We start from the raw sequence: 16079 nt of genomic DNA on the forward strand, positions 1-16079 counted from the left end.
CCTCTGCAAATGAACTCAAGACGCATGCGCCCCCTTGTGTATCTGGCTTATGTGGGGCCTAGGGAATCGAACCAGGGTCCTTAGACTTTGCAGGCAAAAGTCTTACCTGCCAAGCCATCTCTCCAGCCCTGTTTTTGTTTTTTAGAGGTAGGATCTCACTCTAGCCCAGGCTGACCTCTGTAGTCTCAAGAAGGCCTCAAACTCACAGCAGTCCATCCACCTCTGCCTCCAAAGTTATGGGATTAGAGGCGTGCGCCACCACGTCCAGCTAAATCTTAGATTGTACTTTTTTTCTGCCTTGTCGTCTTGCAGGTTTGTCATCATCAGAAGGGAAAAGTTGATACTGAGCCACATGGAGAAGCTGAAAACCTGTTCCCGGGCCAACGAACTAGATCCAGAGAGTCTGAGGTGGACCCCAGTCCTCATTTCTAACGCTGTGGTTTCTGAAGAAGAGCGGGAAGCTGAAAAGGAGGTAATGGTCGGTTTTAAGTTCCCACGTATAACTTTAATCTTGGAGTTCATTTATGCAAAGACAGTCACTAGCATCATGGTCAAAGGCTTGGTTATGTAGAGAGAGCTTGTGAAATGATACAGCATTAATTTATCCTAACTGAGATTGCATGGTAAGACATGATAATTTTATTGAATTGAGTATGAAAAATGAAACATTTATCATTGATCACAAAGCAGCATTTTTCACTCTTGACAGCATGTAATCAGATCAGATTTGGTGCTGAGCTCCAAAGCTGTAATGTCAATCGATTCTTTGTGTTTATGAACTTGCTTCAAGTGCTTCATGCCAGTGAGCATGTAATGTAGTGATAAAGGACTCAAATCAATTCGCTGCATCATTAATACTGCTAAATATCCCATGAAACCCAATCTCCTTTGATTTGCTGTCCTGACTGATGCAGAAGGGTCCTGAGATGATGCGGACTAGAACACGCCTGGCTAACTGTCCTGGCCAAAGCCTGCTTAGAGACCCTTTGCCATTGATTCCAGAGGCTCCAGCTGCGTAACTGCCCTCTCACCATTTTTTTACCCTCCCCTCCAGGCTGAGCGGCTAATGGAACAAGCTAGCTGCTGGGAAAAAGAGGAGCAGGAGATCCTGTCATCTAGAGCTAACAGTAGGCAATCACCTGCAAAAGTGCAATCAAAAAATAAGTATTTGCATTCCCCGGAGAGCCGGCCAGGGGCAGGGGAGCGAGGGCAGCTGCTAGAGCTGTCTAAAGACAGCAGTGAAGAAGAGGAGGAGGAGGAAGAAGAGGAGGAGGAGGAAGAGGAAGAGGAGGAAGAAGAGGAAGAGGAGGAGGAGGAAAACATTCAGAGCTCTCTCCCCAGATTGACTAAACCGCAGTCAGTTGCCCTAAAGAGAAAGGTATGTATGTAGTTGTGTGTTTTTTTTTTTGGTTTTTTGAGGTAGGATCTCACTCTAGCCCAGGCTGACCTGAAATTCACTAGGTAGTCTTAGGGTGACCTCCAACTTGTGGCAATCCTCTTGCCTCTGCCTCCCACGTGCTGGGAGTAAAGCCCAGTGCTGGGATTAAAGGTGTGTGCCAGCGCGCCTGGCCGTATTTTGAGCCTGTGAGTTGCACTCAGTCAAACCTTATTTGTCTCTGCTAGTTTTCTATTAGTATTTGTTCCACTCTCTGTTCTGCAGATGTAGTGAATGTGTACGCAGTCCCACTGATGAGATGTCAGCGTCATTTATCTTACAGCCATAACTGTGTTTACAGTCTAGTGTTAGTTCTGTGGTCATCACTGCCACCTGCTGGTCCACAGGAGAAGAGTAAATAATCCACAGCAACCCGAAGTGAGCCCAGAGAGCCCGTGACCCAGCTGGGAGGCCCGGAGCCTTGCAGGGGTCACCAGGTCTGGGGGAAGCACTCAGAACTCGGATTTGGTGCTCCTGCTACTGGTTCTGTCTTTGGCTCCTGGCATAGAATTATTAGGAGATATTCAGTCTTGTATCGATGCTAAGTTCTTGTGTTGTTTTGTTTTTTCTTTCAGTTTTTCAAGGTAGGGTCTCGTTCTGGCTCAGGCTGACTTGGAATTCACTACGTAGTCTCAGGGTGGCCTCAAACTCACAGCATTTCTTATACCTTTGCCTCTTGAGTGCTGGGATTAAAGGTGTGCGCCACCATGCCCAGCTATTTTTTATGTGACACTTTCCTAACATTCCTTGTATCTTGGTCACCCGGTGGTTCCTCCAGAATGGATCACCTCATGTCTTGTGGACTACAAAGTGGACCAGTGTCTTTAGGTAATCTCAGAACTGATATCTTTGTCCACAGTGCTCCCGGTGACATACAGAGGGTCAGATTTTGTTGGTATAACCACTACAGATAACGTGGTATAAGGGCAGCCTGAGCTAGAGGAAGACCCTATCTTTGGCTCAAGTTTGGGCTTTGCCCTGGGGTCATCCTGAGTGATATCTGTCAGGCAGCTTGAAGTTCTGACTCCTAAGTCAGTGCTCTTACAGCTGAGCAGAATTCCCCGTGAGTGGGCTTCAGGCTTCTGAACATTTTTAATTTCATACAGGGAAGACATTGTATATAATTAGAGAAACTTGGTCTAAAAACTTCAAAAGCCAGAATCATCTGAGGCATGACATGGACTACTGCCATACATATGGATTCAACCTGAAGAAACCCAGCTCTCTATGTTGGCCCTGCTCATGCTTGGGGAAATTCTAGTGGCTTAGGAAGGAAGATTAGCAGACAGGGGATTAATAACCACACATGTTAAAATATTTGTGGTTGAATTATACAGTTGTGACTAACCGGCCTATTGGGCTTCTTCAAGAACATTCAAAGCATTAAAAATGTAAGTTAAAATAATTCTTGGTACAATTTATCTATAGGTTGGCTCCTTCTACCCCTCCCTTACAGAGGATGAAACCCAGGGCCTTTGACTTGATAAATAAGCATTCTAGGGCTAGGAGGTGGCTCAGTGGTTAAAGGCACTTGCTTGAAAAGTTTGCCAGCCCAGGTTCAAACTCCTCAATATCCACATAAAGCCAGATGCAAAGGGGCACATGCGTCTTTGATCCTAACACTCCTACTACAATGGGAGGCAAGCCAGAGCTTGCAGGCTAGCTAGTCTGAGGTTCATGCAGTATGGCAATTCCTCTGCAGTAGCCATAGACCTTGTCTCAAAGGTAGAAACAAGACACTTTGAGATTGTCTTCTGACCTCCACATATGCACCCACCCACCCCCACACACACAAATTAATAAAAATTTAAAATGATGCCAGATGTGGTGGCACACACTTTTAATCCCAGCACTCGGGAGGCAGAGGTAGGAGGATTGCTGTGAATTTGAGGCCACCCTGAGACTACATACAGAGTGAGTTCCAGGTCAGCCTGGGCTAGAGTGAGACCCTACCTCATAAAACCAGGGGAAAAAAATTATTTTGAATGAACTGAGGCATGGTGGTGCACCCCTTTAATCCCAGAGGTAGGAGGATTGATTTATGTTGGAGGCCAGCCTGGACATAGTGAACTCAGATCAGCCTGGGCTTGAGTGAGACCCTACTTTGAACCCTCCCCCCAAATTTAAATAAGCTAGAGAGATGGCTTAGTGGTTAAAGGCAGTTACTTGCAAAGCCTGCCAGCCCAGGTTCAATTCCCAATACCCATATAAAGCCAGATGCACAAAATGACACATGCTTCTGGAATTTGTTTGCAGTGGCAAGAAACTCTGACACACCCATACCTCTGTCTTCCAAGTGCTGGGATTAAATGTGTGTGCCTCCACACCTGGTTTAAATAAAATACTTAAATTTTTTTTAAATGAAAATTCTGCCACTGGGTAGTAGCTGTTATCTAAATATGTTAAACTCTTATTTGATATAGGTCTATCGATTTTATTTATTTATTTGAGGAAGGGAGGAAGGGAGAGGCAGGTAGAGAATGGGCACACCAGGGCCTCTAGCTACTAGAAACAAACTTTAGAGGCATGTACCACCCTGCACATCTGACTTAGTTGGGTACTGGGGAATTGAACCTGGGTCCCAAGCTCGAAAGATGGTTCAGTGGTTAAGGTGCTTGCCTGGAATGCCTAATGACCTGGGTTCGATTCCCCAGTACTCACATAAATCCAGATGCACAGGGTGGTGCATGCATCTGGATTGGAAAATTGGAAAATGCATCTGCATTTTCAGTGGCTAGAGTCTATCTCTCTCTTCTCTTCTCTCTTTCTCTCTCTCTCTCTCTGCAAATACATAAATATTTTTGAAAAAAACATGGTTCCTTATGTTTCAAAGGCAAGCACCTTAACCACTAAGCCATCTCTCCAGCCCATTTAAAAAAATACTATTTTTCATTTATGATAGAGAGGGAGAGAACTCCAGACACATGCATCACCATGTACTTCTAGCTTATATGGGTGCTGGGGAATCGAACCTGGCTCCTTAGGTTTTGCAGACAAGCACTAAGCCATCTCTCCAGCCCTAAATTTTTTTTTTTTTTTTTTTTTTTTTTTTTTTTTTTTTTTTTTTTTGGTTTTTCGAGGTAAGGTCTCACTCTAGCCCAGGCTGACCTGGAATTCACTATGGAGTCTCAGGGTGGCCTCGAACTCACGGCGATCCTCCTACCTCTGCCTCCCGAGTGCTGGGATTAAAGGCGTGCGCCACCACGCCCGGCTAATTTTTTATTTTTTGAGGTAGGGTCTCACTCTAGCCCAGGCTGGCCTGGATCTCATAGTGATCCTCCTACCTCTGCCTCCCAAGTACTAGGAGTAAAGGTGGGCGCCAACATGCCCAGTGCTAGGTCCATCACTTTTATAGTTCATTACTTATGGATTATATTTTAGCATACATCTGCTTGTGTAGGGCTCAGGAGACCGCTCAGTGGTTAAAGGTGCTTACTTTCAAGTGTCTCAATCCTCAGTGCCTAGGTAAAGCTAGACACAAAGTGGCACACTTGTCTATAATCCTATGGCAATGGGAAATGGAGCCAAGAGAATGCAGAGGCTCGCAAGAGATACTCAAGAAGGTGGAAGGAGAGGAGACACTTCCCGAGGTTGTCCTCTGACCTCCACATGGCATGCATGGCACACGCACAACCATGCATACAGTCACATACGTACATACATATATTCACACATACGCACGCATGCATGCAAACAAATCTATTTGTCATATCTTTTAACTTTTATCTATTACTTATTTTGGGTTTTTTTTTTTTCTTTTTTGCTCTTTTCCGTTTATTGCATGAAGTTACACTAGTCCAAGTTAAACACGGACCCCAAATGTTACATTATACAGGCTGTTGTGGCAAGGGACAGAAGGGACATTCTACTCATGGCAAGGAAACCGCCACTTATGCTTCAGAGAGCTGCAAGCACTGCAAACCCACGAGCCTTCAACTTGTCGTCCTTAGCCAGCCCAGTCTCCACGAGGAGCTGGCCCATGTGCTCGCGCCGGTCACCCTGTAGCTGAGGCACTTCTCCGTGTCCTGGACGCTCAGTCACGGCACTGCCGCCGGCACGTTGCCCCCTGGACGCCTGCACTAGTTTCTTTTCATCGCAATCATCAGCGACCCCTTGGACCGTGGCCAGGGTCTTCCTGCCGTTCCTCTGTTGAGTTCTTACGTGGATGTGATCCTCAGTGCCGGCAGGAAGCGGGTCACCACCCTTAGCTGCATCAGCAAAGGGGTCGAAAGAGTGGAGGCTGTGGATAGTGGACATACGATAGGATTCCTTTTCCTCCGTGGAAAAGGGCTGCGGAAGGCAGCTGTGGGAGAAGGCAGCCGGGGGGACGGAGCGTCGGGAAGCAAGGGGGCTCGAGAGGGAGGCAGCTGAGTCCTTGACAACGGCTCACTGACTCGGGCTTATTTTGGGTTTTTTTGAGCTAAGGTATCACTATAGCCCACACTGACCTGGAACTTACTATGTAGTCTCAGGGTAGCCTCGATCTCACAATAACCTGCCTGCCTCTGCCTCTGCTACCAAGTGCTGGGACTCCTAAAGGCATACTCCATGTTTTTAACTTTTATAAAAATACATTCCATATTATACAAAATTCGATAAAATAGTCACTTGCTCACATCCCAGGAGCCACTGAACAGTATGTAACTTTTTTTGGGAGCGACAGAGACAGACAAAGAGGCAGAGAGAGAGAGAAAATAGGCGCATCAGGGCCTCCAGCCACTGCAAATGAACTCCAGATGCATGCGCCACCTTGTGCATCTGGTTTACATGGGTCCTGGGGAATTGAGCCTCAAACCGAGGTCCTTAGGCTTCACAGGCAAGCACTTAACAATTGCTAAGCCGTCTCTCCATACCAACGCTTGACTTTAAATATATATATAATTTATTTGAGAGAGAAAAAGAGGGAAGGGAGAGAGAGAATGGGCATGCTAGGGCCTCCAGCCATTGCAAACCAACTCCAGATACATGCACCCTCTTGTGCACCTGTCTTACATGGGTCCTAGAGAATCGAACCAGGATCCTTTGGCTTTGCAGACAAATGCCTTAACCACTAAGCCATCTCTCCAGCCCAACTCTTGACTTTTTTAAGCAGTAATGTTTTCTTCAAGTACCCTTTCCTTCTCCCTTTCTCAGTTTGCCGCAGTCCTCCCAAGTGGTGCAAACGGGTTCATCTTTTGTATTTACCACAGTGCTTTGCATCTCTAGAACAGTTAGTTATCAAATATTAAGTGAGCAATTTGATGGCTAATTAACTAGCATTTGTAGAAATACTAGGTTCATGATGATCTTTAAATGTCTGTGACACTTGGATGATACATGCTGTAAAGCAGTGCTTGGCTATTAAAAATCAGCAGTCAAGTTTCTAGGATGTTCCCTCTCAAAGCATCTGCTTGAGTAAACAACTGTTTTATTTGGAAAACACTTGCCTGTGTTGTTGGCGCCCGAGAGGCATGTTAAACATCAAATGGAAGGTTAAGTACAAAGGCATTACAGAAGTCTTTCCATGTAAGATTCTCAGTACATGTTTGCTGTGTATCGACTCAACCATTTAATTTCTCATGAGCACTTATGCATTATGTTTGGAATTAATTTCAGAGGCCTTTTGTACTAAAGAAGAAAAGGGGTCGTAAACGCAGGAGGATCAACAGCAGCGTGACAACGGAGACCATTTCTGAGACGACAGAAGTATTGAATGAGCCCTTTGACAACTCCGATGAAGAGAGGCCCATGCCACAACTGGAGCCTACCTGCGAGATTGAAGTGGAGGAAGGTGGCAGGAGGCCAGTTCTGAGGAGAGCTTTCCAGCATCAGCCTGGGAAGAAAAGGCAAACCGAGGACAAGGAAGGGAAAGACAATCATTTCTTCAAGAACACTGACCCTTGTAGAAGTAAGTAGAGCACTACACACACGTCTTACGCCGTTGCTGTCCACGAGGCTTGCTCTGGGAGTTCAACCCAACAGCGTCAGAGAGGTTGCACCAGCGTACCTGAAACGCATGCTTGTCTGTCCTTTGTCATTGCAAAAGATCTGTCCTTTATTCCTGGAACGAGGCCTTATGTTAAACAACAGACCAGCATGTTCTCTAGCATCTTACTTTATAGAAATTGTCAAATACTTTGAAGTCTTTCAATAAGAAACATACTGTGTTTCCTTAGCTCTGCTATATAATTTTCTTTATATTTAGAATTTTGGAATCCAGGGTGTGTGTGAGCAGTGAATTGGTGTGCTGGTTCCTGTTTTCCAGGAAAACAAATATTAGTGAGTCAGTGATGCGTCCGGACGTCCATTGTTCGAGGAAGCACTGTGATCAAGTACCTTCTGAACTTACCAGACTGTCAGGATTAGCTGTGATGACAGGGTGTTGACAGAGACAGATACCTTATCCCCATCTCCTAAAAACACCAAACACAACACCATGTCCTTGACATCCTTTCCAGAAGTGCTCATCCCTTGCCTGTTGGCTTGCATACAAGCGCTCCCAGCTGAAGGATAAAGGTTTATGGGTAGTTTCTCTCTACTCCATAGCTAACATGACTATCTAAACCTTACTCCAGCCTGGGAAAAAGCCATCTCATTCCCTGTGAACCACAGGAGTCACGGTAGTATTAGAAAAGCCAGGTTTAAAATATATATTTTTTTTCTCAAGTGTTTTATTTATTTATTTATCTATTTGAGAGGGACAAAGAGGCAAGAGAGGAGGAGAGAGCAAGAATGGGCACACCAGGGCATCCAGCCACTGCAAACAAAGTCCAGATACATGCGCCACCTTATGCACCAGGAAAAGCCAGTTTTTTTTTAAATTATTTTATCTATTTATTTGAAAGTGACAGAGAGAAAGAGGCAGATAGAGACAGAGAATGGGCACCAAGAGTTCCTTTTTTTAAATTTTCTTGTTTGTTTATTCTTATTTATTTATTTGAGAGCGACAGACAGAGCGAGAAAGAGGCAGAGAAAGAGACACAGAGAGAATGGGTGCGCCAGGGCCTCCAGCCACTGCAAAGGAACCGCGTGCACCTCCTTGTGCATCTGGCTAACGTGGGTTCTGGGGAAATGAGCCTGGAACCACGGTCCTTAGGCTTCACAGGCAAGTGCTTAACTGCTAAGCCATCTCTCCAGCCCAGGAAAAGCCAGTTTTAAGAACATAAACCAGCATCTTTTTACTTCCTTAATGGATAGGATGAAGTTACATTAAGTATCTGCTGACTGACATTGTAGCCTCATCCTGGAGAAAACCAGGCTGTCCTTCAGTCCCTTTAAACCAGCACACACCCAAACAGCAAGCTGCAGTGACAGGCCACTTTCTGTGTGTGGAAACTGAGCTGATTGCTACTTCCCGGCTGCTTTTTCAGGAGACTAGTGATCAAAAAAACTCACTACTGACTTAGGGAGATATATTCCTACAAAAGCTAGGATCACCTGGGATCTGGGGCCATTGGCTTGGCTGTTGCCAGCTGTTGAGACAGCATGAACATCCTCAGATGACTTAACTCACACCCAGTACTTGGCAGGCTCCTTCCTTGTAACATGCACGTTCTCAGCTAGTCAGTGTGAGCATAAGGCTTGTAAGTTTGTGTGCAATTGTTGAAATTGAAATGAACGTTACAATTGTGGTTTGCTTCAAATTGTCTTTATGCCAAACCAAACCAACATACAATGTGGACAAAATTACTGGTAAAAGGAACACCTATACTTTAAGTGTTAAGTGACTTCATTGTAGGTTTTTTTTTTTTTTTTTTTTTTTTTGGTTTTTTGAGGTAGGGTCTTGCTCTAGCCCAAGCTGACCTGGAATTCACTATGGAGTCTCAGGGTGGCCTCAAACTCACGGCAATCCTCCTACCTGTGCCTCCCAAGTGCTGGGATTAAAGGCGTGCGTGCGCCACCATGCCTGGCCTCATTGTAGTTTTATTATAGGTTGTGTCATATCAAAATGGCTATCCTAAAAATGCTGATAATTGGGCTAGAGAAATGACTCAGTGGTTAAGAGCATTTCCTGTACAAGTAGGAGGGCCTAAAGAAGCCAGAGAGACAGACCACCGCATCAATCTCCAGGACCCACAAGAGCAACCTGGCATGGCCACACACATCAGTAACCCCACTCCTGTGGAGAGCAGAGACCATAGAATTGCTGGGGCTCTCAAAAGAAATAGCAAGGGCCAGGATTAGTAAGACTCCTGCTCAAACCACGCATGGTGACACATGCCTTTAATCCCAGGAGACTGAGGTAGCAGGATTGCCATGAGTTCAAGGCCAGCCTAGGCTACAGAGTAAGTTCCAAGCCAGCCTGGGTTTTTAAGATTTAAAAAAAAAAAAAAAAAAAATACTTAGTTATTTATTTATTTATTTGACAGAGAAAGAGAGAGAGAGAATGGACATGCCAGGGCCTCCAGCCACTGCAAACGAACTCCAGACGCATGTGCCCCCCGTGCATCTGGCTAACGTGGGTCCTGGGAATCGAACCTGGGTCCTTTTGGCTTTACAGGCAAACATCTTTGCCACTAAGCCACCTCTCCAGCCCAAGATTTCTTTTTTTTATTATTTATTTATTATTTTTTTATTATTATTTTTATTTATTCATTTGAGAGAATGAGGCAGATAGAATGGGCACATCCAGGGCCTCTAGCCACTGCACATGAACTCCAGGTGCATGCGCCACCTTGTGCATCTGGTTTATGTGAGTACTGGGGAATCGAACCTGGGTCCTTTGGCTTTGCAGGCAAGCATCTTAACTGCTGAGGCATCCTTCCAGCCCCTTAATTATCTTTATCATTCTCTCTTCAAGTACTAAATTGGTAGCAGTGTCTAATGAATGCAATGTTAAGCTGCCTGTGGTTCTGCTTTCTAAAGCTTTGCTCTCCTCTCTCCTTTCTGCCGCTTCCCCCAGACACTACGGACGACAATGCAAAGAACTTGAAAGAAGGCGGCCAAGACAATCCCGAAGCTCTCAAGTGCAAACAAGTGTGGCCAAAAGGAGCGAAGCGTGGTCTCTCTAAGTGGAGACAGAGCAAAGAGAGGAAGACCGGATTTAAGCTGAACTTATACACTCCCCCAGAGACCCCCATGGAGCCTGACGACCAGGCGGCAGCGGAGGAGCAGAAGGAAGTCTCGGGAGTCAGAAGCAGCCCGTCTCCCACAGGCCCAGAGCAGGAGGAGGAGGGGACTGTGGATGAAGGCCGAAGGGAAGAAACGTGTGAACCCACGAGTCCAAGTAAATCACTGGGTGAGAAGGTGGATGAGGATCTCATCAAACCCGAGGAGGAAGAAGAGGAAGAGGAGGAAGAAGAAGAGGAGGAAGAGCCAGAAGAAGAGGAGGAGGAGGTGGAGGAAGAAGAGGAAGAAGAAAGAACTGTAGAAAAAGACCAGGATGGTGCAAAAAGTCAGGCAAAAGAGGAGCCAGAGATCCCCACGGACAAAGAAGACCCGGTGCGTTTGGACGATCAGGAGGAAGAGGAGGAAGAGGAGGAGCCATCTCACAACGAGGACCACGATGCCGATGACGAGGACGACAGTCACATGGAGTCTGCGGAGGTGGAGAAGGAGGAGCTCCCAAGAGAAGCCTTCAGAGACGTGCTAGACAACCAGGAGGCTTTTTTAGACCTTAGTGTTCAGCCCGGTCACTCTCACCCTGAGGACTTGATGGACTGTGGTGTTGGCCTTGCAGCTTCATGCAACAGTGAGCCGAAGGAACTTGCTGGGGACCCTGAGGCTGCACCCGAGTCCGACGAGGATCCCCCAGAGGAAGACGCACAGAAGCAGGACCCAAGGAGCAGTGACGACGTCGTCACCGAGCTCAAAGAGGGAAGCCCAGCCACCATGGAGATCGACTCAGAGACCGTGCAGGCAGTTCAGTCCCTGACCCAGGAGACCAGGGAACAGGATGACACCTTTCAGGATTGTGCTGAGACTCAAGAGGCCTGTAGAAGCCTCCAGAACTACACCCACGCAGACCAAAGTCCTCAAATTGCTGCCACGCTGGACGACTGCCAACAGTCAGACCACAGTAGTCCCGTTTCATCTGTCCATTCCCACCCGAGCCAGTCGGTCCGTTCTGTCAACAGCCCTAGCGTCCCTGCCCTGGAGAACAGCTATGCCCAAATCAGCCCCGATCAGAGCGCCATATCAGTGCCATCTCTGCAGAACATGGAGACCAGTCCGATGATGGATGTCCCATCCGTTTCAGATCACTCTCAGCAAGTAGTGGACAGCGGCTTTAGCGACCTGGGCAGTATCGAGAGCACAACGGAGAACTACGAGAACCCCAGCAGCTATGATTCCACCATGGGTGGCAGCCTGTGTGGAAACAGCTCTTCCCAGAACAGCTGCTCGTACAGCAGCCTCACCTCCAGCAGTCTGACCCAGAGCAGCTGCGCGGTCACCCAGCAGATGTCCAACATCAGCGGGAGCTGCAGCATGCTGCAGCAGACCAGCATCAGCTCCCCGCCGACCTGCAGCGTCAAGTCTCCCCAGGGCTGTGTGGTGGAGAGGCCGCCCAGCAGCAGCCAGCAGCTGGCCCAGTGCAGCATGGCTGCCAACTTCACTCCACCCATGCAGGTGGCTGACATCCCCGAGACAGGCAACGCCAACATTGGCTTCTATGAGCGAATGGGTCAGAGTGACTTTGGGGCTGGACACTACCCACAGCCATCCGCCACTTTCAGCCTTGCCAAACTGCAGCAGTTAACTAATACCCTTATTGATCATTCATTGCCTTACAGCCATTCCGCTGCTGTGACTTCCTATGCAAACAGTGCCTCTTTGTCCACACCATTAAGTAACACAGGGCTTGTTCAGCTTTCTCAGTCTCCACACTCTGTCCCCGGGGGACCCCAAGCACAAGCTACCATGACCCCACCCCCTAACCTGACTCCTCCTCCTATGAATCTACCACCGCCTCTTTTGCAGCGGAACATGGCTGCGTCAAATATTGGCATCTCCCATAGCCAAAGACTGCAAACCCAGATTGCCAGCAAGGGCCACGTCTCCATGAGAACCAAGTCGGCATCTCTGTCACCAGCCGCCGCTACCCACCAGTCTCAGATCTATGGGCGCTCCCAGACCGTCGCCATGCAGGGTCCTGCACGGACTCTGACGATGCAAAGAGGCATGAACATGAGCGTGAACCTGATGCCAGCGCCAGCCTACAACGTCAATTCTGTGAACATGAACATGAACACTCTTAATGCCATGAATGGGTACAGCATGTCCCAGCCAATGATGAACAGTGGCTACCACAGCAACCATGGCTACATGAATCAAACACCCCAATACCCTATGCAGATGCAGATGGGCATGATGGGAACCCAGCCATACGCCCAGCAGCCAATGCAGACCCCGCCCCACAGCAACATGATGTACACAGCCCCCGGCCACCACGGCTACATGAACACAGGCATGTCTAAACAGTCTCTCAATGGGTCCTACATGAGAAGGTAGACAACCTGGGCAGTCCACTGAACCCACCGGGCGTCTCCATTGGATTAATCTGCACAAATACCTTTGAAGAGTACGATTTCAAAACCAGCAATTGGTGTGAATGCAAAAACATTTGTTGGCACCATTTATTTAAAAAAAAAAAAAAAAAAGCTGTATGCAGCAGAAAGCCTTATACAAGTTGTTTTTCTTTTTTTCCTTTTCCTTTTTTGGTACCTTATTTTCTGTTCCTTTTATATACAATTCTCTGCAAAGGAAGGCCTCTCTTTGGACTACAGTTTGGAGGCAGCCACTTGTGGTGCCTGCTTCCGTTAAACAAATGTGGATATCAGCCTCCCCCAAACTATCTGTTTTAATACTGAACCTAGAGCTTTCTTTTCCTTCCTGGTCCACTCCATGTAAATGCCTTTAGCATTTCCGTTCTTGTATATTTTGTTTAAGGTGACCCTTGAGCATGCCGCTAATGTCTTTGTTAGTGACAGTGCATTTTGTAGTACTGTACACGTGTTGTGCTGACAGTAAGCCATTTCTTAAGTTTTTTTGCCTTGATTAGGGTACCCTAATTTGAGGGTTTAAAAAAAAACTATATTTTTGTTAATTATAAAACTGTAAAGAGCTATAAGAGCTATTCCCATTTTGGTTAGTCAAAAGGGTTTTATTGCTAAATGTTTGGTGTAAAGTTGAGACCCTTTTCCATTTTTGGTGACAGATTTCTTTGGGGAAAAAGGCAGCTTTCTGTTTTATAAATGCAGACTTCTGTTTATTGAATGAAGCATATCTCAGTGTTTATCTGTCAGGTTTTGAAACATTTCATATATGTCCAAATACTTGGCAGGATTTAAAAAAATAGTGAATTTGGTGTAAAGTTGCTATTTTATGGAAATGCCTCTAACTTTACATTTTCATTCCATCTGTAGATTTTTCTATCTTTATAAAATATTGGAGTTATTTTTTAAGGAAAAATAGAGAAGTAGCTTGTGAATAGCTCAACCTAAGCTTACAAACCGCATGTAAAAAAAAAAAAAGCAAAAAAGTTATTTGTGTCTGTTTATATTGCTTCCTTTTTTGTAGCCTTTGTACCTGTACAGGGTGACAGTGAGGGCCAAGCAGGAGAGGCGTAGTCCTTGTATAAAATAGGAGCCAGCAACACTCTTGTATTTATCTGTTCTCTTTTTAGTCAGTTACTTCAAAAAAAAAAGACAAAAACAAAACAAAAAAAAAAACAAAAACAAAAAAAGCTGTACATTTTAACATAAAATAAATTATGATGAGCCATTTTTAGCCTCTTGTGTCCTGTCATATTATGATCGAGGGAGGATGACCCACCGAACTGTGTCGTGTGTCACATCTCAGAACACAACACACATTTTGGGAAAATAAATTATTTAGTGTAAATTGGAGTTATGAGATTTTCTGATTTGTTTTGACTTTGGGGGAGGGATTGGCAATAAATAAGAGTAATATCTAATAAAACCATCACATATACCAAATACCTATTTAATAAATTAATTTATAATGGATTTTAATGCTTTTCATGAAAGTTTATTTTATGCTAGTGCATACCTTCTGTATGCCAATCATTGTCTTTAAAATAAAGTGAATTTGTTTTTTTCTTTTTGACTTTGATCTTCATTTGCAAAGAGGTCCCACACAGATACCCAGTTTATACAGTCTGTATAAAACGCCCCTCAGAGCCTAGTTCCACGGTAGCAAACTTCTTTTTTTCATGCAGATTAATACCACAAAGCACACAGTAGAGGATAGCATGTATGAAAATATATTAAGTCACGTGTGAAAGGTTTGCTGTGTTGGTGAATGATTGTATGTCTTAAGTTTTGAAGAAGAAGAAAAAAGAGAATGTTTGCAAACATTTTGTGACATTCAAAGAAACTTGCCTGGGAGTTAAAATCCTTGATTTATTCAACAACAGTTGTAGAAATGAATGCTTAGCTAGACACCCATATAGGACAGGCTTGCTACACTCTCAGCACATCTAAATCCGGGTTCTCACCTGTCTCTGTTAAGAAGTCTCATCCGGGCGTGGTGGCGCACGCCTTTAATCCCAGCACTCGGGAGGCAGAGGTAGGAGGATCGCCGAGAGTTCGAGGCCACCCTGAGACTACATAGTGAATTCCAGGTCAGCCTGGGCCAGAGTGAGACCCTACCTCGAAAAACCAAAAAAAAAAAAAAAAAAAAGAAGTCTCTGTTGTTTCAACACAAAATCATCAGGTGCTGTGCAGATAATAGACACAAACCTTAAACTGGCCTCAAAAAGACAGGACGGTCCACACACCAGAACAAAAGGCCCCAGCTGGGGGAGATGCACAGTGGGGTCTGGCCTTGTCCTCTCATTCTTGTTTTGTTTCAGACGCAATGAGTTTAGTGTCCACATTGATGTCCCCTTCACACCTACAGGGCGGGTGAGTGGAGGAGGGCTTCTGGGAAGATGCTTTTGCACGGGCCATCAGGGAAAGGAAGAGCAGAATTCCCCGCTGGGAGGGGGATGGAGACCTGAGGTCCATCCGTCTTCTGAGCGACAGGTGCTGGTTTGCACAAATCAGTTGCTGTAGCATGTTCAGATGTGACCAAGGGCTCGGAAGTCCAGTGGACCGCCCAAGTCTTGACCAGATAGGGCCCACACAAACACAGCTCCCTTAGGCCCCAACTTGAAACTGTCCTGTATTTATTTAACGTCTTTCCTCTCGTGTTGAGGCTGAAACCGTCTTGGGCAGTGGCCTGATAATCACACCGTTGGGTTGTGAGATGTCAGATCTCCAATGTCCCTGACCCCTGATTACCTCACAGTCACTAACCTGCACCTGCCAAAACAGAATCTGACTGCTTATTACGGCTTAGGAGAGAGAGTAGCATGACCAGGTCTGGAACCTTGTCTTGGGACCAAGAGTTCCTTGAGGGAGCAGAAAGGCTTGGTATTGGAAATGAACTGCCCAGTACCCTGCGGCCTCCTCATCCCCCGCTCATTAAGAAAAGTCTAGTGCAGCTGTGAGTGCCATGCCAACTACGGATTTACACTCATCAGAACCAAATGCAGACGCCCGCCCACACTGTACATCTTTAGAATCCAGTAATGTATATGGACATTGATTATTTAGAGTGTTGGGTGCCAGCCTCACCTGAGAAGCTCAGGTCGTGCCTGCCCAGGTATACAGACAGCCACCTTGCACGTCAGCAGGCTCTTGGAAGAAGTGACTCGACA

At 46.0% G+C, this 16079-nt stretch overlaps 1 protein-coding gene across 4 annotated transcripts in view; it reads left to right on the forward strand.

Annotated features, from left to right (window-relative positions):
- Kat6b (lysine acetyltransferase 6B) overlaps window positions 1–14479 on the forward strand; it is a 214720-nt gene extending 200241 nt beyond the window's left edge. For all 4 annotated transcript variants that reach the window (XM_045137158.1, XM_045137157.1, XM_045137159.1 and 1 more), the window contains exons 14-17: window positions 313–472; window positions 1055–1378; window positions 7031–7322; window positions 10317–14479. In XM_045137158.1, the coding sequence (XP_044993093.1) occupies window positions 313–472; window positions 1055–1378; window positions 7031–7322; window positions 10317–12865 (3325 nt within the window). In that variant the 3' untranslated portion in view covers window positions 12866–14479. The remainder of the gene's footprint in view (window positions 1–312; window positions 473–1054; window positions 1379–7030; window positions 7323–10316) is intronic.
- The last annotated feature ends 1600 nt before the right edge of the window (window positions 14480–16079 follow it).

The sequence above is a fragment of the Jaculus jaculus genome, chromosome 18 (assembly GCF_020740685.1).
Source record: "Jaculus jaculus isolate mJacJac1 chromosome 18, mJacJac1.mat.Y.cur, whole genome shotgun sequence".
In the NCBI taxonomy this organism is placed as follows: domain Eukaryota; kingdom Metazoa; phylum Chordata; class Mammalia; order Rodentia; family Dipodidae; genus Jaculus; species Jaculus jaculus.